At 46.8% G+C, this 21,391-nt stretch overlaps 1 protein-coding gene across 4 annotated transcripts; it reads left to right on the forward strand.

Annotated features, from left to right (window-relative positions):
* Nucleotides 1-7,836: 7,836 nt before the first annotated feature.
* On the forward strand, nucleotides 7,837-21,355 carry LOC126543655 (uncharacterized). 4 transcript variants are annotated; one of them, XM_055061115.1, is made up of 4 exons: nucleotides 7,837-8,035; nucleotides 11,978-12,311; nucleotides 20,146-20,268; nucleotides 20,997-21,355. In XM_055061115.1, the coding sequence occupies exons 2-4, from the start codon at nucleotides 11,979-11,981 to the stop codon at nucleotides 21,201-21,203; spliced, it is 663 nt and encodes a 220-aa protein (XP_054917090.1). In that variant the 5' UTR covers nucleotides 7,837-8,035; nucleotide 11,978; the 3' UTR covers nucleotides 21,204-21,355. The 4 variants fall into 4 exon arrangements, with proteins under 4 accessions (XP_054917090.1, XP_054917089.1, XP_054917091.1 ...); XM_055061114.2 differs by lacking the exon at nucleotides 7,837-8,035 and having other exon boundaries at nucleotides 11,562-12,311; XM_055061116.2 differs by lacking the exon at nucleotides 7,837-8,035 and having other exon boundaries at nucleotides 11,575-12,311; nucleotides 21,012-21,355.
* Nucleotides 21,356-21,391: the final 36 nt, after the last annotated feature.

Consider the following 21,391-nt stretch of genomic DNA (forward strand, 5'->3'; position numbering starts at 1 on the left):
ATTTAGCGCATTTCAAATGTTGACATGTGCACATTTTAAGCAAAGCTTACTTTTATTTACTATTACTATTTAGTAGTACTTACTATTTAGTAGTGCTTACTATTTAGTAGCAGCAAATCTGCAAATAGAAAAAGATTCAAGATGCAAGAGCTTCTAGCTGCTCCTCTGAACGCACGATCGACGGTCCACTGATTGCAATGGCGATGGTACTGACGGAAACGACGAGTTCGCATGAGTCGGCGATGCGCCCGTAAAGTTGGCTTCGCAGCGGCGCGGATCATTTGACGTCATTTTTCGCGCTCGGCCAATAGCGGTGCGAGCGGCGCCGGAAAAGGTATGCGCAACTCTGCTCCCTGCGGGAGCATATACAGGAACACTAGGCGTCGCCGACAATGGGAATTTTATAGGTGCCGTTTTGCCGATACACACGCAGGACACCGACATTTCCGCTCATTGAGCCATTTCACGCTTTCACATAAAAAAATAAAAGCGCAGAATGCAAGAACGTAACGAGTACGCAACAGTGTCTTCCAACTAAAATTTATTAGACGACCGCATACGCTTATAACCGTATAGACTTACTTTTTCTCGATTTCACCGTATATTTTCACCGTCTTCTGGTTTTTACCATCTGATACCAGTTTCCACATCAGAGCGACAAAAAATTTGGAGGACGCTTAAGCTGAGTGGAACGCGATGGCGTTCAAAGACCCCTTACTGCTTTTCATGCTTCCCGGCCACTGCAGCTTATGTAACCGTAACGTTTACCGGGGAACGCTGGCTGCGAACGCTACGTACGAAGGCGATCTTTCTGGTAGAAACGCGGCCTCTTGTGTGGGTCGACCTCCTGTTATTGTTTCGCACTTTTAATATTTCAGTCTGAGAAGAGCTAACATAAAGGACATTCGCTGTCGGTGTTCTCTTTTCATTAGATTTGCTTGTGAGCTGCCGTTCTCAAAATTCCGAGGAATAACTTTGTAAAGAATTAAAGACAAGGTATGAGGAACTTTGACGGTAGAGACGTGATTGGGTATGCGTGCGTGGTTCGCAAATTGCGCGGTTCGAAATTCCTTTTGTCGAGGTCACTGTTTCTGCGACACGGGCTCCTTAACGCTGTCGCGTTTAAACGCAAATCATCGCCGCCGAATGTCTCTCCAACCGGTGGCGCGTTTTTAAAGCCACGTACATTTATATTGCTTCCTGCAGCGCCCTCCTCCAATGATGTGGTTGCAACGTTGCAGTAAGAACACCCCAGTATTTAAAAAGTTCATTAGCCAATGTTAGTTAATTAGCGAACGGTCTGCGGCGGTTACTCAATAGTGAACAACGCATCATCGCATCGGTTAAATCATATTTAAATAAGGTATATTTTTTTTAATCGATCGCACGGTATAGTACCGATTTTGGCTGAACCATCACCCTTGCAACTCCCGTAGATAGTAACGCCAGGTTTCTTTTTTACTAAAGCATTGAAAGAAACACCACAACCGGAATGAGGCAGAGGAGGACGCACTGAATTTGTGACATATTCTCTTCGGTCTTTGTAGTCGTACGTTGAGATAGTAAAGTTAAGCAGCCTGCAAAGCCCCCGAAGCTGTTTAGGATACGTTTATTTTGACGCTTAGAATGATGCGATAGTTCCACATACCGTGACAGACACGCTCGTGGTTTAGAAAAAGCTTGATAATAATCAGACCATGACTACAGACATACCAGCGCCTTATATCCGCAAACAGTCGAATATACTCTCTGATACGTGCACAGCCAGGAAAATATGCGTAGATGCACTGCACCTGCCTTGTTTGTCCCCGCTTTACAAAACAGCTACAGTTCCAGAGAGACGTCGATATTGAAAGAAGCTTGCTTTCACCGTCATGTTATGGAAATGAGTAACCTAATTAACTAGTGCACTTATACAAATTCTCGTAGAGGTGGGCAGTGGTGTATCTTTCCACTTAACTCTAAGGTTGTTCCAGGCAGTCTTGAGAAAAGTTCAGTAAACTTTATGCAAAATACCAAAACAACAGATGTGATTAGAAAAAAAAAGTTTATTTTAGCAGGAGACGATACCAACACCGACTCGCAGTCAAGGCACAGTTTCACCAGGACGATAACACCTTACGGTCTTTGCTTCTAATCATTTTCAGTGCAAACTTTCTTGCTCCTGGCTATCTTGCACAGCCACCGTTCATGATCGGGTGCTCGAAGAGGTTTTTGTTTACCCTCTCCTGGAAACTTTGCGAAAACCGTACACATGAAGGACAAACCGCAATGCAAGTTACTACTCGTTGATGTCTTTTAATGGATATTTTAATTTTTGGACAATCCAAAGGGACATTTGGCACGTTTACGTCGTCAGGATGCTTGGGCGCGGAGGCACAGCTGGTGCGCATACGAATGGGACGGTTCATACAGGCTGCTTAGCTCACAGACAGCGACAAGCGTGCGTGCGTGTGTCTGTCTGTCGTCGAAGGAGACAAGCATGCGAACACAAACACAACTATACTAACGTTTCGGGTGGTGGTCGTTCCTTATACTTCGTAAAGTAGCGCCAAGCTTTGAAGAATGCCGCCTCCTCCTCGCCGCGTCGCTATTGGCCTAATAGCATCACGTGGGCCGTCGCGCCGTGCTTCAACGCCATTTTCGCTCGAGAAGCGTCTACGGAGTGGCGAGGAGCCCATGTTGGCGCCGTTGTTACGCTCCAGCGGTGTAGTGCGGCGCCACGGTCGAGGAGGGAGCGTGAGAGAGAGGAGAAACGAGGAGTAGTGAAGGCGGAGGAGGAGAGTGTCGCTACTTTATGAAGTTTAAGGGGCTTTAGTGGTCCTGCCTTCGTTCGAGAGTGACGAAGTTAGGACGTACCACCTGCGGAAACGTTAGTAAATGTCTTCTTCGACTGCATCTTCCACCGGATCCACAGAACCTCATTGTTAGAAAAATACGAAAAAAATAACTTACCGCAGGTGGGAACCGGACCCACGACCTCCGCATTACGCGTGCGTTGCAATGGCGTGTACGCAACGGTACAATTGGTATGGTGCAACACAAGCTTAATACGGAGGTTGTGGATCGACAAGTTGTCAATGGTACAATTGGTATAATTCAACACAAGCGTAATACGGAGGTTGTGGATCGACAAGTTGTTTTTTTCGTTCACTTTCATTTTACCTCTAGCTCATCATTTCTATGCTTCAGTCAACGCTGCAAATAATTTCGCCTATGCTATCCATGCTTTTATTATCTGTTGGTTTCATAAGGTCGTGAATAAGAAAAAAAAGAACTCAGGCCCCTCGTTCACCCTCCTTCACATTCATTACACAGCGAGTGTCCCGATTCCGACAGCTTTGATGCCTTCAGGTACACTCTTAGGCAAAGTTACACCCTTTGGCTTGCCCCTTCTGCCACACAACAATAATCGTTATCTGCCTTGATGCGTTTCCTTTCTTTAACGCTGCGAGCCCGGTACTTTCCAGTAACGAACGGCACGCCCGTTATCAGCATAGAACAGTTTACACCCTTTGGATTGCCCCTTCTGATAACGCGCGTGCCGTTCGTTACTGGAAAGTTCCGGGCTCGCAGCGTTAAAGAAAGGAAACGCATCAAGGCAGATAACGATTATTGTTGTGTGGCAGAAGGGGCAAGCCAAAGGGTGTAACTTTGCCTAAGAGTGTAGCATATGCGCGGGTTTACTGCTCAGCTGCCTGCTCCTAAGTTCACGTACTATACGTGATACCGTCGGTGAAAAAGATGTTCCACATCCTCCGCGGTGAATCCGAGTGGCACTGACCAACACTCCCCGGGTTACATCTTGTACACGTACATAAAAACACCCAAGGATGTGGACGTGCGAACACCCAATGCCGTATAGCACAATTGGTTGTGGTTTCGCTTCCCATTGACGGCAAGTTGTTTTCTTTTCTCTCGCTAACTATAGCTCCACTTTCTAGGTACGGTATAGTATACCTTAATATGTCCTACGAAATACATTGGCGATGCAGTTGATAGTACCCCAAAAGGGTGCTTCTAACACATCGAGAAAGCCTTAGCTGAAACACCCGATGCGTATATAAAACATATCATCAACGGACAACCCATGAACTATAAGATATATTATTCTTCTAGCATTAAATTCACCAATAATTTTTAAAAAATCGTCATTTCTTTTTTTCACATTTGTGACATATACCAATCAGTAATAAGAACCGACTAGAATTAAAACCGATTTTGTCCGCTGCCTTCAGGTCTCAGGAAGATATAAAAGTCACAAAGTCCTGAGACCTGAACGCAGCGGACAAAATCGGTTTTAATTTGAGTCGGTTCGTATTACTGACTGGTATATATATATATATATATATATATATATATATATATATATATATATATATATATATATATATATATGGTATGCCAACTAGGATACCGAGAATAACTTCACACACGCGGCAATACGTCGAGCCCGTAACCACGCTGGCGTGTCGTCCACTCGAAATCCGGCACGTTCCCACCGCTATGTAAACCGAAGAGAATGCGCGGATCCGAGAACAAGCGGAAAAAAAATGTTGGAGGGGGAAACGGAACCAACCCCGTACACCCCGCATCCGCTTTAAAGACCCGCCTGCCCCCTCCTAATAAACGAATAGAAAAAAGAACACGAATTGAAAGCTGAACGTAAAAGAAAAATTGTAGGTACGGGAACGGACACGTATGGATCCCCCCTCCCCCCCCCGCATGAAGTCAAATTATTAATAATGATTAGGCAGTAGAAGTAGTAGTACTTATTGTGGCAGTACAGAAATATACAACATGAACGCATACACATACAATATGCCCTGTGTCCCAGCTAACGTTAGCCAAGCTGTTGTAAAAAAAAAAAAAAAAAGGTGGTGCAAAATACAAATGCAAAACCTACTGAGTACAAAAAAGCTTTTTCCTTATTGTTATATTGAACTACCCGGCTCCTGGCCAACCCCCCATGGTATACATGCCACTAACACCTAGGCTCTACATTTACGTTTGGATCTGCATCCGGCAGCTATTTTATTTGAAAACGAATTATTTAGGATAATTAACACACATATACTGCGTCCCAGCTAACGTTAACCAAGCTCTTCAAATAAAAATAAAAAGAAGGCGTAGAAACACGGTGCCGAATAAGGTATTTGGCAGCCAGACGTCTGGCAACCCAACACCGCAGGTCATTTAACTGTATCTTGCACCATGTCTTTCTTTCTCAATCTTCTTTGTTTTATTTGAACGGCTTGACTAACGTAAGTTTTCTGGGACACACGGTTCATTTTTTTTTTTAGCCTTAACAGAATGTTTTAATTCGCTCGAGGCATATTATACACTGCCTGAGCAGATTACTATGGGGGGTAAACATTAAGTTGATGAGAATGCATAAACAAAGATATATTTCGCAAAATTGTTAAATTTGATTAATTTCGGTTTTAACTGGTCACTTAAGGCCTCATTCGTATTGCAAGTTGGTGAAGCAGAAGCCGGCGAGACCGCAAGGCACGCGCACTTGAATTTTGAATCTGGGGCCCGTATTACGCTACGAGTCATTTCATTTTGCATTCTTTTTGCATCTTGTAATTGGTTCGCACGTAACCATGCCCGCACTATCGCCGAGATCGCGGCCACTCATCGGTACGGATGATACGAAATTGAATCGAACGAAAAGAATCTTTAGATAATACGGCCCTGGCAGCAGAATTCAGATAGGGCCCGTCAAACGTGCGGCAAAATCCGCTGGTGTTTCACTTACATTTCTGTCATTGACATATTTTCGACACTTCATTTCTTTTTCTCGTTAAAATAAGGCCCGGAACCTCGAAACCCTAAAAAATATACTGCCAAGCCTCAGCGCGCCATAAATAAATGGCGACATCACTTTATCTACAGCCAGTTTTGGTTTCGTTTGCCATGAGGTAGCTGTGTCACGACGCAGAAGGTGGTCACGTAGTAGCAGGACATCGCAACGGTGAACTGCTCTAGGTGAGCAGACTCACCGGCGCGAACTGCTATGTGCGCCATAAAGTTATCATAAAAAGTGAATATTTTCGTTAATTAGTTATTCATTCAGATTTCCCGAGTAATCCAGCTCGAACAATAGAACGATAATTTGCCACAGTCGAATAAAGAAAGGTCTCTGAGGGGAACATAAGAAACAACAACTGGGTTAAAGAAAACACACAGAAAGCACAAATTAGGTAAGTTTCGCACAGGATTCGCCATAATTGCATGTGATTGTGCAGGAATGGGCGGCGATACCATCATCTGCTGCGTATGACTCTGCAGGCACCAAGATGTGCATACATATGTTTCATTTTTCTCATTTAAAACTGGCACAACGCATACGGAACTGACGCTCGTCGATGGCTTCATGTGAAGCGTCGACGCTGTGAGCAGACGATCGCCTGCTCGTCGCTCGCACCAGCGGAGGAATAAAACGGTGCAGCGGTGCTACCTCAACACCAGCTTGGCTTCCGCCGGCTTCATAGCTATGCGCAACGCTGCACGGTTTAATAGAAACGCAGGTGCAGGATCCGCGATGACCGAGTGCATTAGCGCGGAGCGCCGCTCTCGGTATAAACCTAAACCTGTCACCGTGTCCGATGAGCGCCGGAATGTGATCCGGGTTGCCATGGCTGCTTCCCGCTGAATAATTGAGCGTGCTGCGTCGACGGCTATAGACATAGGCGCGAAAAGAGGCGGACCTACGAAGCTATCATCTGAGAACACGAGCATTTGCGAGAATCGAACTGCTTGAACGGTTCAGAGGCAGAGAGAGGTTTTTTTGTCGCAAATTGAGAAACGTGCGTATCTGTCCCATGTACAGGGCAAGTACGCTTCTTTCTATATGAGGTCGTGGGAGCGCAAAGGTGCAAAGTAATAAAAACCTCGCCTGACATGGCATATAGTGGGTGGCATGTCCTGTACAATCTCGTTTCAAAGAAACAATATACCACATAATATACTCTTTTTGGACATCGCTTTACCCTGTTAGAGATGGACGATCCATACGTCACGACGGTGCGAAAGGCGATTAAAACTAGGTATAAGTTTGTAAACTTGCAAAAGCGCGTTACAGAAAGGACCATATACACAAAGAAACTAGTAAATTGATAACATTCTGCTTGTGATTGTTTTACCTGTTTTTTTTTTTTTTGCCTATTTCCTGCGTGTAACGCACTTTCGCAAGTTTGCTATGAGTATATATAAGAACTCGCCCAAGTTCGCTACCAGTTAGGTATAATCTTCTGAACTCATACACAGCAAAGGTCTTACAACGCGTGCCACACTGTAACAAATATAAAGCACTATACTTTAAGCAAACATCCACAAAAAAAAAAAAACCATCCGTCGGAGTGCGTGGAATCTGACATCATACGAACAGTGCACACTGTCAGGCACACAGACAAAAAAGCCTTGAAAATTGGCTTGAACAAGTCAGCGCCTCGCCAGAAGAAATATACACGGTTTTAGATAAACAATACATTATACTATACAAACACAAACGATATATAGTCCATTGTGTTGTTGCGGAGAACGACAACCTTCAGAAGAAGCCCACTTTAGGAACCGAAAATGAATGAACGCCTCCGACTCAAGCGTGATCAAGAAGGCATTTAAATACCAACCACGAAACAGCGATGTCATTGCTTTGCACTCATGACGTCACCGGCTCCGCCTCCCCGCCTCCGCCAATAGGAGTACCGGTAGCGAGAGGCGAACCGGTAGAGGCTGCAGGTGAGTAGACACTTTCGTTTCAGTTTCGGAGGCCCTTTGCCTTTTTATTGCGCGTGGCTGGTTTTTAGTTGTTTCGCGCCTTTTGTTTCGTTTATTCTTTTTCGCATCGGCCCGCTACGCTTCGGAGGAGGTGCGGCGGTCGGGGACCGGGCCGAATGAATGTGCGCTCCCGTTTATTCAACGGACAGGTGCAGGAGGAGACGATGTCGATGTCGCACGCTCGCAACGGACCGGCAGACTGGAGTCCGGGATACGCGTGACCGTAGAGTGGCATACAGGCGCTCAGGTGAGCCGCTTTCCATGCAGTTCCTATCGGTTTCTCATTTGGTTTGATTTGATTTATCTATGTGCTCTTGGTACACTTGAAGCTAATGTACAGGAGCTAATGACACACAGTATACCTGACAGGTGATTCTGCAAGTACTGCGTATAATTGCGTACATCACATATAGCACGGTTAAAATTATAGCTTATATAGCACGGTTAAACATATAGCATGTACTAAACTTCTCAGCGCAGCGCAATGGAAATTTTTTAGAACGCCATTGTCATAATAATTATGTCCGCACCGTATTGTCACAATAAAGACATCGAAACACTAAAGATAATCGCTACAAAATTGCAGTTTTTATATCTTAAGTACTAAAACGCATCAAAGATAAAACTTTTCAGTGTACAATAAAGGGAAAGTGAGACATCCAACCAATCATAGCAATTGCTAAAAAGGAAATCGATACGGTTTCCTCAGAAGAAAAGCCTCGCAGTTGTACGTAGGGATACACTCCAGAAGGACCGTCTTGGGCTAGTTGGTCTAACATTGTAAATTGTAATTACAGCGCAAAAGATACACATACACATAAAGAAGACGCGAAAGATGCGGAAAAGCGCTACATCCAAACGTTTATTCAAATCGACATACCCTCCGTATTATTAAGTGAGCCACGCACAAATGTCACGCCCCTTATCCCATGCGAAGGTGATAGACATAACTAAAAACTAAAAAGGTGAACAATACTGCTGCTTGCTTCAGATAGCAGAATTCAAGAAGTCCAGTTCGGCACAGTGCAAAAGAATAGATGCATAGCTTACACAGATAGGTGAATTTTTGTGGATAGAGAATGCTTATAAAGCCACTCAAGCTAATCTCAGAAAAAAGTGCCTCGCAACCACACGCGATGATATGGGCAACCAAATGTGCATATCTGTCCTTTTTTTTCTTAACTATTATCGCGTGCTTCCTGAGGCGGTCGTTATTGCACCGTTAGGTTTGGCCGATGTACACTTTTCCACACTTCAAGAGAACCGAACATACTACTCCTGTCGCACACCCTACGTGGTGGGGGGGTGTTCATGTCTGGTTTTGCGATCTCGCTTGCTGTCAACGCAAATCGTATAGGGCAGAGCCTGGAAAGCTTATTAGGAGCCGTAAAGACCACAGGAATACTATGCCTGTTCGCGACCTTCTTCAGGTCTTGTGAGACCTTATGCATGTAAGGCGTTACTAAGGGTCTCGTCGTCCGTCCCTGGGTCTCCGCACTTTCCGTTCCGGCTCTGTTCTTTGCCTTTTGCAGGAGAGATTCGGCAACTGCACCAACAAGCAACTCAGGAAATGCCGCTGCCAACAGGCGACCAATCTGATTTTCAAAGCTATGCTGCTTTGTATGCGGGAACTACTTTCGGAGCGTAGCATCTTTGTCAAGGGTAAAACGGACGCCGACCAAAAACATTAAAAGAAAAGAAACCAAGACTTGGTATCTCATCTTTTAATGTTTTCGGTCGGCCTTCGCTTTAGCCTTGACTATAACCAATCCCGACCAGACGAGTTTTCGTCGAATTCTTGATTTCGTAGTATCTTTATGTGTATGTGTATTTTTTGCGCTGTAATTTGAACTTAGACTACATGGGGAAGAAAGAAGAATGTAATTTCATTACATTTCGAATGTCACAGTTCGTCAGTAGGACGTCTTTTACTTCGTTTCGTCCGACATCACCCTAAAATAGGGGCTGGTGATGCGATCCAATAAAATGCAGGGAATTTTGATCTTACGCAACAGTCAGCAGAGGGAGGGGGGCTACCGAGTGGGAAAAAGCCGCAATTTTGACGAGTTTACGAAGTTTGGTAACGCCGTCACCAGTGAAAAAAGTAAACGGTATGGACATATGGTCAGAATGACTTCAACGTATGTTGTAGAAAAATAGCGTAACCGCAGAGTACTCACCAGTGAAAAAAAATTCAGATCCATGCAACGCACGTCTTGGAACCTATGCAAAGATTTTGTGAATCGGTTAGTCAAATGCTATAGTAACCTTGCCCATCCCAGTCGTATATGTCATTGGCGTAAAGTGGCTCTCGCGCATGCGCTCTTGCGCACCCCGTGCTACACAATGTGACACACGATTAAAGGGCCACGACTGTGATCCACGACTGTGATCGAGGCACGCTGTAGTGGGGGGGTCTTCGGATTTATTTTGACAGCAGGGGGTTTCTTTATGGGGCGTACTTAAATATAAGTACACTTGCATTTTTTTTCTGCGTTTCGTCCTTGTATAAAGGCGGCCGCCGCGGTCGGAATCGAACCCGCGACTCCGAGCTCTTCAGCGCAACGCCAAGGACACTTGGAAATGTAGAACTTAAAGAAGCATCAGGAAGAAGGAAGTGCGGCAACGGACCGGAATACAACGATTTGTAATAAGAATCACAAGATATGTACTTCTAGAAATCGTTTGAAACTTGGCATGTGGCAGTCTTAGTGTGGACGTGTAAGTGATTATAAATATTTTATGGCTGAGAATCGGATTGTTTGCTTCTCATAATAAGTACGAACCTTTGGTGAAAAAAAGGTTATTTTTTGCTGGCAAATATAATCTATAGTCGTTATCGTCAGCCTATGCATGGATATATACTGCAGGACAAAGGCCTCTATCAGCGATTTCCAATTACCCCTGTCTTGCACCATCTGGTTCAGTCTTATGCCTATAGTCAAATATAAATCTAATCTAAAATCTAACTTCCGTATTCAGAAATGCAACTTAACTTGAAGCTCATGCGCGACTTGATATAAACGACGCCTGGTGCGAACGCGCCGAAGACGCTCATTGCGTTTCTTTTCGTGCGCTGACGATAGGCGTCGTTTAAATCAAGTCAAGCATGGGCTTCAAATTAAGATGCATTTCTGAATATGGGGTTAAATCTCTAAAGCATATCTTGCTTGAGCGCCTACAGATACGAGCGACATCGATATAATATGAACGTGGAAAAGCTCGACCAAGGTCCCTTGACACTGGACACGGATGCTGGGTCCCTGGCCTTACACATGAAAACAGCGCAACGAGATTTCTTGTTTTAGAGCGCAGCTCTCGGTATCCCAACAATTGCCCTTGGTGCGGATGGCGGCCATCTTTTGACCATATCACATGGTCGTGCCAGAGTCGGCCACAAGAAATTCAATCACCCCTTATGGGGCAAAACTCCAACAGTAGGCAGTGGGAGGTGTGGCTAGCCAGCACGGTGCGGGAGGACCAATTGGCCCTTCTCGACCAAGCCCGGCGTGCCGCGATCGCCAGTGGGGCCCTGGACTGAGGGACCCACCCACTGGACCTGAATGTGATTTTTTTTTAAATAAAAGTTTATACTACTACTACTTGGGCGCCCGTTCCTGGGTCGAGCGTCGGCGTCCCTCGGCCTAACCGCACGAACGCGCTCGTGCCACTGCTCGCGCGTTCGTCGTCGTCGTCGTCTCCCACAGCTGGCTCCGATGCCGCTCATCATGCCGGCGTTCCCGTACTGCCCCTATACCTCTACGAAGACGCTGACGGCACTGGCCCACTGCCAGTCGGTTCGGCGATTACGGTCTCACATTCCTTGCCTCTGTAATCGCGAAATAAAAGCACGTATCCAGCTGCGCTCAAATTTCGCATTAGGGAGCATCGTAGTCCTCGGACACGTTTTTTTTACATATTTTCGTTTTCTTTTGCATTAACCGTCATGTTTTAACAAGATTTCCTATATTCATCGCCTCGGACATTTATTCTGCTGCCGCTGCAATCACAAGATCTGCACTTTTTCTTTCTTTCATTTTTTTTCTTCTGCCCACCTTCTTCTAGGCCCGTTCTTCTGCTTCGTTGGCTCAAATAGGCCGGTTAACCACTCTGATGTTCAATAAAGAGCTTTCTCTCTCTTCTAAAGTTTAATCTGGCAACTCGGCAACTCACTTTTTTTTTTACGCAGCATGGACGACGAGGCGTCACCGTGCCCCGTCGCGAGCAAGCTGTCGACAGGCAGCGAGTACGCAACCCTGACCCCGGTGGCACCGATGTCCTACACCGGGGCACACCACGTGCACCAACCCGTGGAGCTGCAGCCGACGCTGTACCCGCACCACCAGCAGCCGCCGACGGTGGCCGTGTTCCCGACCTTCTTCTGCGGCGGCGCAGTCCCGGAGATGATGACGACCACGTCGACGACGTCGATCGAGCTACAAGACCTGCCGCCCGCGGTGGGCGGCGTTCCGTCTCCCGACTTCTCGGTCAACTCGGACTCGGATGACTCTTCGTCGGAGAAGGTAACCCCGTCTCCCAGCGTTCCTTGGCGTGTGAGGAACGGTGAACATAAAATTTATAAAGGACCGCTGAAGGAGGAGGTCGGAGCCATCGTTAGCTAAAAAGAAACACTATCATTTTAGATCGAGAGTATTCTTGGAATTTTAGGATTTTACGTGCCAAAACCACAATATTGTTACGTGTGGAAAGACACAGACGGAAGAGGCTATTTGCAGGCTATTTACACTGGAGCCAGGCAGCCAGGCCGACACTCGCTCGCGCCAAGGGCACCGACCAACTTCATCGTCGTTCTCGCGACGGCTTGTCTCTTGAGCATCGTTTGATGATATCGTAATACTACACCCCCTCCTCCCCCCTCCCCCCGCCGACGAAAGCGCCGTCACGGTGCTGTTAAATATCCAAGGCGCGTGGAGAGTTGTAGGGCTTGAGTCGGGCGACGTGGACAATGTCACTGGTTGTCACAGCGGAGGACGTAGTGGGCGTGGCTAGAACGATTTCATTAGTGACATCGATCACTTTGCGGAGCACGCGATATGGACCTGTGTAACAGGAAAGCAGTTTTTCACAAACGCCAACTTTACGCGATGGTGACCAAAGCAACACGAGGGTGCCGGGCACAAAATGGACATCACGGTGACGGAGGTCGTAGCGTTGCTTCTGGTTGTCTTGATACGCTTGTAGACGAGCGCGCGCAAGTTGGCGAGCATGGTCAGCATGGGCGATTGCATCACGGGCATAATAGCTTGTTGAAGCACACTGCAGAGTGGTAGCGTTGGTTCGTGGCTATACAAGAGGTAAAACGGGGAAAAGCCAGCAGTTTCGAGCCGGGAACAGTTGTACGCAAAGGTAATGTAAGGTAGAGCCAGGTCCCAGTCACGGTGGTCGTCTGAAACGTATTTAGATAGCATGTCTGTAAGATACATGTTTTTTGCCACAATTGAACACTCACCAAAGGAAGACGCATACGAACTAAATCTTATGAAAGATGGCGTGGCACATTTGCCTGCGCACTGCAAGGCCTGCATGTGCAAACCACGGTTTTCTGAGATTAGGATTCTTGGCAGAAGTAGATTTCAAACAGCACGTGAGCTGATGGAAGCGTACTATATAAAAAGAAAGGAACAAATTGCATTAGTGATACATCTATCGTGCTCTATAAATCAGAAACTAGATTGTTTGACCGCTGGGTAACGTAGATCTGTGAACAGCCAGCGCATGCGTGTATGTATACATATATATTCTTGGGTCTCAGCCCAAAATAAATCAGTTGGAAGTGCCGCCCGTGTTGTCTTTATGTGTCTTCCTTTTGTGAGTGTTCAACTGCGGCAAAAACATGTCTTTTAGCAAGCACCAACTAGGCCAACAAGCAGTTCTGTTGCAACATGTCTGTAAGGGTGCGGTTCAAACGCTCAGTGAGGCCGTTCGTTTGGGGGTGGTAGGAAGTGGTAAATTTATGCTGTATTGAGCAGGCATGCACGCATGATGTCATCAATGACTTTGGCCAAAAACGTACGGCCACGGTCTGTTAGCAATTGACGCGGAGCACCATGCATCGAAATGATACCATGTAGGAGGAAGGCAGCCAGGCCGACACTCGCTCGCGCCAAGGGCACCGACCAACTTCATCGTCGTTCTCGCGGCAGCTCGTCACTTGAGCATCGCTCGATTATATCGTAATAATATGATTGAGGCGCGCCATAGTAGGGGAGGAGCTTCGGAGTAATTGTGGCTCCCCGAGGTTCTCCAGCGTGCATGCAATGCACCGTACACGAGCGATTTTTTGCACTCTGCCACCATGGGAAATGCGGCCGGGGTCAAACCCGTGACCTCGAGCTCAAAAAAGTATTCCATCAGAACACCATTTTCAGTAATTTCTAGGTAATAGGGTGAATGCTATATGGAAGATAAAATAACGAATTTTTTTAAATTTTCGCGTCGATATCAAAGCGCCGGTATGTAAGTGTGACGTCACGGACTTCGAAGTATTTTCTTGTACTTAGGCATTGTGGTCGAAACTTCTCTAAATTCAGTATTTAATTATCTCCTCTATAATGCGATCATGTCCACTCTACACTGTAAAATAATTTACACCCGTAAAAATCAATGTGTGTAAATAATCTATAACTCACATCCTTACACCCAAGAAGGGTGCGAGTTCTAGACAAATTTACACCCTTATTAACATTTAAGGGTGTAAATTATTTGACAATGTATACGGGCGAAAAAATAACACTAAGTCCGAGCAGACGACGTCATAGCAAGCTGGTGCGGGAATTGCACGATGTTGTCGCCCCTCTTTTGTCCATTTTTGCGTCTTTTCTAATGATCCTGTCGATAAGGCATTTTTGTAACTGTAGAAGGGCATAATTAATGAATACTGATATTTTTGTCTTTTTAGTGTGCCTTCACATATCCGGCAGTACCACATTCATTCCGATATTCAAACGTTTACACTCGACAATAACGTAAGAATGCATTACCATATACACACAGCTGTGCAACACCACGACAATTCGGATAGATGGGCTAGCAAATTACGTTAGCTCATTTCCGTAGCGCGCCGCGACGGAGGCGAACTTTTTTTCCGATATCCACTGAGAACGACAGTGGATGCTCGTTATAATAACATCGCTTTATTCGAATTATCGCCTTAATCGGCATCTTCCGTGGTCCTGATAGAAGCGCACTTGATTGTTCAAAGTGCGCTGGCAGGGACCCCGCTTGCTACGAACCGGCCGAAACTCACTGGGCCATATTTTGCACACAAAGGAACGTTCTCTCTTTCCAGCTCTGCAACACGCTCAATCCTTTGCGCTTTGCTATCGAAAGCAGTGTCCTCACTGTGTGTCACGCAGGGGTGACTGAAATTAGCGTTTAGCGCCACCCGAGTGCCGTCGCGTGGTGCATTAGGCTACGCGGGGAACTATCAGCTCGCGTTAATTCTTACCGTGATATTTCTTAACGTGCTAAATCTTACCGTGTTCATTCTCGCTTACTCACGTTCTGCGAACGAGACCTGCAGCGCTTTTAGAGCGAAAGCATTACTGGCCGTGAACTTGCGATTTCGCTGTCATGACGTCATGTGCTCCCAGGAGGCCGCCGCCGTTTGGTATGACGTCACGCCGCGTTCCTCATCGTTGCGCTCGCTTCGCCAGCTGCGTCGCATGTCTGATAACATGTCGGAGGATTGAAAAGGAGAGCTCGCGTGCGCCGCAACCACAGTTGAGGCGGCAGTATGGACGGCGACAGTACTAATAAGCAGGTGGAGGCCTGGAATCGACATCGGAACGAGATGAGGCGCGCTGTTCGCCCATGAAACAGACGAACAGCGCGCCGAACGACTGGCTAAACGCCGCAACATAGCTAGACAACCAGACTAACCTGGACTTGCAATCAAGATTAACCAAGGCTATATGCTATGCCTTAGCTTTTGATACGTATATCCTGGAATAGCCGAGCTAAGTCAATGCCAATTCTTTTTCTTGGTGCTTCTTCGTCTATCCGAGGAGTATCATGTTTTGTAAAACTGCGCCTGCAAAAGTTCGTTATAACGTGCGCCTACTGCGTTTCCTTTGGAACTAACCGCGATTTATCGAGGGTCTAACAGCATGGTGGTACCGATGGTAAATGGAGCGCTTTCTCGCATTCTTACCTCGTGACAGCTAGCGTTTTGAGACGTTTTGAGACGTTTTGAGAATGGATGTTATGAGCGTCCCCTTTGTAACGGGGCGGTGGGTTGCGCCACCAAGCTCTTGCTATTATACTGCCTAATGTCCTACCTAGGTTAAACAATAAAAAAGAATAAAAAACCACCATGAACTCCCACAATCAAATTTTCTGATTCCCTATTGCGAACTGTGCTTTTGTACGTCTACGTTTTTTTGTCGTTTCCCTACTTTTATTCCACGCTGTCGCTGATACGCTGCATCCCCTAGTTGCAGACGCAGACGCTGCACGGGGCTCTGAACCGGCGCTCGAAATACCGGTTGGCTCCCGCGTACGGGTAAGGCCATTGTTAAGGCACGATGGTAAAAGCAGCGCCACCCGTAACACATAGTACAACACAGTGCCACACATAACTTTTCAAAGCATATGCTAAACGCTTTATTGGATAGCCACCGGGGTTGGTTCAAATTTGTTGGAAAAGGTTCCAAAGTAAGTACTTACTGCGCGGAGTACAGTTTCAAAACGAATATTCATGACAAATGTAATACGACACAAACCAGAAGCTGTTTGCTTATGCACGCGGTGTTGAGAGGCTTGGAACCTTTCGGGGGCGCTAGCGGCGTTCCATGTCGGAGGAGGATTAGAGAAGGAAGGGAGCCGGAGAGGGAGAATGGCGCTACCTTGAAATTTACGTAGGAACCTTACGCTATGTTGTGGCCGGAGCTTGCACTGAATTCCTAGACTTTATGCCGACGTGCCGAAGGACGTGAACGAGACGGAAAAAGGACGGACGAAGTAATACTCATTCTGTTCTGGCCGTCATCGACGCACTGAAGGCTTCCTTTAAAGGGCGATTGTCTGTATATATTGAATGCAACATATATTGCACCATATACGGCTCGGCTGCACGACATGACGTCATATGTACCTTAGTGCTCTGTGTGGTGTGGGCACGTAGACGTTTGCCGCGGTAAAAGCAAATGCTGCATAGTAAGCCGACGCAACGCGCGAAACACCCAGTGACTCAGAAGCACCTATGGCGTCATGCGCTCTTTCAGCAGAAGCTCTCTTTTTGACAGATATGTTCCATGCCGTCTCTTAGACCTGACAGCATGACGACACTGCGTCCTGTTGCCTTTTTTCTTTAAATTTTAAAAAGGTTTTTCCGCCTTTCGCTTTCTCGCCGAACAGCTCTCACGCAGGATAGCATTCCCATAGTTACTACCCTTACAGCTGTCCTGGCTGCAGACCTTGTTTTCTACAGAATTACACAGTGAAAGAACAAATGGCATCTAAACATTCTCATTGCAGCAAATTCAAGTCACCAAGAGCAGAATTCTTTTAACAAAGCAAACCTTTCCATGTCTATATTCGTAGGGTTTGGGGTGACACTGTCTACAGGATCGGGCGTGCCGACCCTGCAGAGTGTCACAGCAAAGTGGGCCGATCCCGGAGGCGACAGCGGGGCGTGGCATTTCCCGGCGCGCCCGACGTTTGCGCTCAAGCGTGATTAAGAGCGGCTGAGAAAGAGAAAATATGGGGGATCTTGCTCCTTAAATATCTGTCTTTTCCTAGGTACTACGGGGACAGCTTTCCGTGCTCGTTTTGCACACGTTTGTCCCTAGGCGTGCCGGCGTTGCGGAGTGGGGTCGTGCTTGTTTTTTACGCTCCGACGCTGGCTGCCGGCGCGGTGAAGCAGTGGGCACGCACGCCCCATTTGGTGATCGCTGTCTAAAGCTACGTCGGACGTAGGCGACTCCCAGAAGCTAAAGGTAAATCTACAAGGCACAGCGCCTTAGAAACCGCGGTTGAACGCGATTGGCTGAAACGCCGCAGGCGACGCCTTGAAGTCGCGCGGTGAAGATTATTGCCTTTGCGTCTCGCGCACGTTAGGTAAGGTTAGCGTAAAAGGCGTTAGGATGGCGCGGCGTACTCTCTCAGCGGTTGCTAAGGCGTTAATTGAGCGCCACAGACGGCCTTTTAGCCAGTCACGTTCAACCGCAGTTGCTAGCACGCTGTAACTTCTAGATTTTCATTATATGTGGCCCGGCCTCTACGGTCCCTACTGCTCCCCCGGGAAAATCGAGGATGATATTTTGAAAGTAGAGCGCCGTAGGGCGCGAGAAGGGCACCATCCGGCACTACTGATTCAGCATGAGCGCCGCAGGTGCGAGAGAGCCTGTCCGACACAACGATCACCAAATGGGGCGTCAGTGCCCGCTTGCTTCACCTGTTTCGCCGCGCCGGCAGCCAGCGTCCGAGCGAAACTGGAGAATTTTAGTGCGTCTGGTATTCCGGCAAGCGCGGGAGGTTTGCCAGTTGAGCGGGGGCGTAAACGTGAACGGCCATATTGGTGGCACCAGCTGGTGGCGCAAAGCTCAACGACACAAACACAAAGCTAACTACTATATTCTGCTTAGCTGCTAGTGCAAATTTACGAAAGCGGTGTAATTGTGTTCACAATTACGCCACTGCCGAAATTTGCACCAGCAGCGAAGCGGAATAAAGTAGGTTACTGCAATTTTAGCTCTGTGTTTATCTGATTGAGCTCTACAACACCAGGCAGCTGCAATGCTCTGGCCTCTCATGTTTACGCCCCCGACCATCCGGTAATCCGCCCAAACTGCCTCGGTTTGCCGGAATAGCGGACACGCTAAAAGTCTTGATCGACCCTACTCTGTAATGCCGGCACACCTAGGGACAAACACAACTTCTCCGTAATGCCTAGGCAGAGTCAGATATCCAAGGAGCAAAAGTCCCCAGATTTTTTCTCTCGCGCCCAATCTTACTCACGCAGGCGCAGAAACGTCCGGTGCATCCGGAACTGCCACGCCTCGCTGTACTTATAGAAATTGCAGAGTCGCATCCCAGAGACAGTGTGTAATGGGGTCACGTGGTGAGGGTCTCCTCGTCTTGCTTGCAGGCTTGTAATCGCTATTGCACAGAGCGCTGTGCAGAACATAATTGCATGGTATTTGATTCACTGCCTCACGAATGCTTAATTCATTTCACATATCAATTCCAGCTTATGTGGGTTAGATCTGCATAATTTTCCCCTGCAAAATATGCGAAAAATGTCTTGAAAGTACAGCCACACAGACGCATGTCCATGGCAAGCGAGAGTAACAACCCTACCACACATTCACTCGAGCAAACTAGCGTTTTGAGACTCTTGGGCATGCACATGTCACATCGCATGGCAACAATTTACTTATAAAAGAGAGCGACAGCATCCGCCATCCCTTCCTGTGGTAGCTAGCGTTTTGATACGCTATGTGACACCGCTCAAACCTTCGGGATCGGCTCAGGTTGGCGGTAGAAAGAACGTGCCTGGCACTGCGTTTTATGCAACACCAGCTACACACGAGAAAAATGATACAAATGTTCATGAAGAAGTTCATGCACAGTCGCACATCTAGCTGTCATACCTGCGCTGGACTGCGACATGCAGTCGTGAAAAAGCTGCACAAGATGATGCTTCAACTATATAAGGGGAAAAAAAAAAGAACAGGTACGATCACAGTAGGATACAAAACAGTATGAGCTTTGCTTTGACAGTTTGCTTCTATAGTTAATACACAATTATTTTACTTGTTGTTTCTGATTCATCCAAATTTCTCAAAGAATAGTATGCACCATTTCACTCAGTAAGGCTCCTCGGACACCAGAAACACCAGTCTCATCACACGCGTTGTAAGGTTAAACAAAACACGAATGGCGACACCACTATGGCGGTCCCACACTATCTGCTCGCGACATCTCGTACATGGACAGCGCCTGCATGCACAGCACTAATTAACATTTTGGCACTAAACAAAGTGGTTCATTGCATGAAAAAGACAAGACTAAACCTTGAGAACTTCCTCAGCACAGAAACAGCCCAACCATGTGGAAACATATTCAAGTAAGTGATGTACCAGTGACGCAGTTCGTGTGCGAAATTCAATAGGGGAAAACTAAGCCTTCATTTTCTCAGCTAGTAACACTTTTAGGGCCAAGTAAATCAGAACAAACGCTCAAAAATACTTTCCAATTACGAATTGATTTATTGTTATTCTTTAGCGTCCTTTGAACTTCATGTTTTATCTTAGTGTTAGTTTATCTTAAATCTTCTTTCGGAGTTCCACATGTGCCACTGCGGTATGGCGACTGGTGTGCATCCATCTGCAGGGAGGCTCGGCCGATCCATTCGCCCCCGAGTGCAAGATCCCGCTACCGGTTCCGTACTCCCCGTACGACTACTGGCTTGAGCCCACCTTCATCCGGCGCCGGAATGAGCGGGAGCGACAGAGGGTAAGAACGTGATGAGGCTCTCGGATAGGAAGGACAGCTAGGTCATGTACGCCCAGTCGCCACGGCTGCTGTTCTGGACTACTGGTGTTAAGTGCATGGATGACAACACCCGGTTTATAATGAACTGGATAGACTAATCAAACCATATTTAAACGAATTGCCTCATGCGCTAAAAATAATTCAACAGAAGTGATTCCTATATGAGAACCGGGGAAATACGGTGAAGGCAGGAGATGGGAATTCAAGACAAACGAGAACGAGGTGAAAGCCGGAGCTAACATTTCGACAAGTGGACTTTGCTTTTTCAAGTGGACTTTTCTTTTTAAAGGCCTTGAAGAAGACAAGTCCACTTGTTGGAATGTTGGCTCCGGCTTTCACCCTGTTCTCGTATGCTCATTCTTATACGAGAGCAATACAATATTTCATGATGGTTTCATTATACACAAGCTTGTGACCTGCTCTTGGGTCCAATCAAACACGGTTGCGCAGTTGTAATTATGACTGGGTGACTGCACTACAGAACTAGCCATTGGCAACCTAGCCATTGGCATAAGCACAGCAAGCTGGCAATATCTGCAAGTGGGTGCCGGAAATGCTCAATGGGTCATCAGTGATATCTGTTGTCTTCATGAGCGGACATTCATACAATTCTGGCAGTTTGGCATAAGTCACGATTGGTCGTATCTAAGCTCTTTCTAACTATTTTTCACTCTACACTTTTCTGACAGCGCATATACTTTCAGGTTCGGCACGTGAACGATGGCTTTGAGCGACTGCGTAGTCGACTGCCTCTTCCCCCACGAGACAAGGACCGTCGGCTGAGCAAAGTAGAGACTCTGCGCTATGCCATCAGCTACATCAGGCACTTGCAAAGGTTGCTGGGACTACTTGACGATGACGAGGATGAAGATGGGGAGAACAACCGATGCCGCTGATAGCAGAGGCCACGAAAGAAGCATGTTCGGACGGTTGAGCACAATGACAGTTTAAAGAGAAATAGTGTGTGTGCGTGCCCAAGTGAACTTCTCAAGTCACATGTGTTTCCTACCTCATAATCAGCAATACGTCCTTTCAATGCACAGAAATAGCTCAGCAGCTATTGCTAATGAATATGGCCCAGCTT

This window comes from Dermacentor andersoni, chromosome 10 (genome assembly GCF_023375885.2).
Source record: "Dermacentor andersoni chromosome 10, qqDerAnde1_hic_scaffold, whole genome shotgun sequence".
NCBI lineage: Eukaryota > Metazoa > Arthropoda > Arachnida > Ixodida > Ixodidae > Dermacentor > Dermacentor andersoni.

Excerpts from the sequence above, each read along its gene's own strand:
- LOC126543655 (XM_055061115.1), top strand. The coding sequence starts at position 11,979 with ATGGACGACGAGGCGTCACCGTGCCCCGTCGCGAGCAAGCTGTCGACA. Across the intron at positions 12,312-20,145 it reads ATGACTCTTCGTCGGAGAAG|GGAGGCTCGGCCGATCCATT; the intron begins GTAACCCCGTCT and ends ATCCATCTGCAG. Across the intron at positions 20,269-20,996 it reads ATGAGCGGGAGCGACAGAGG|CGCATATACTTTCAGGTTCG; the intron begins GTAAGAACGTGA and ends CTTTTCTGACAG.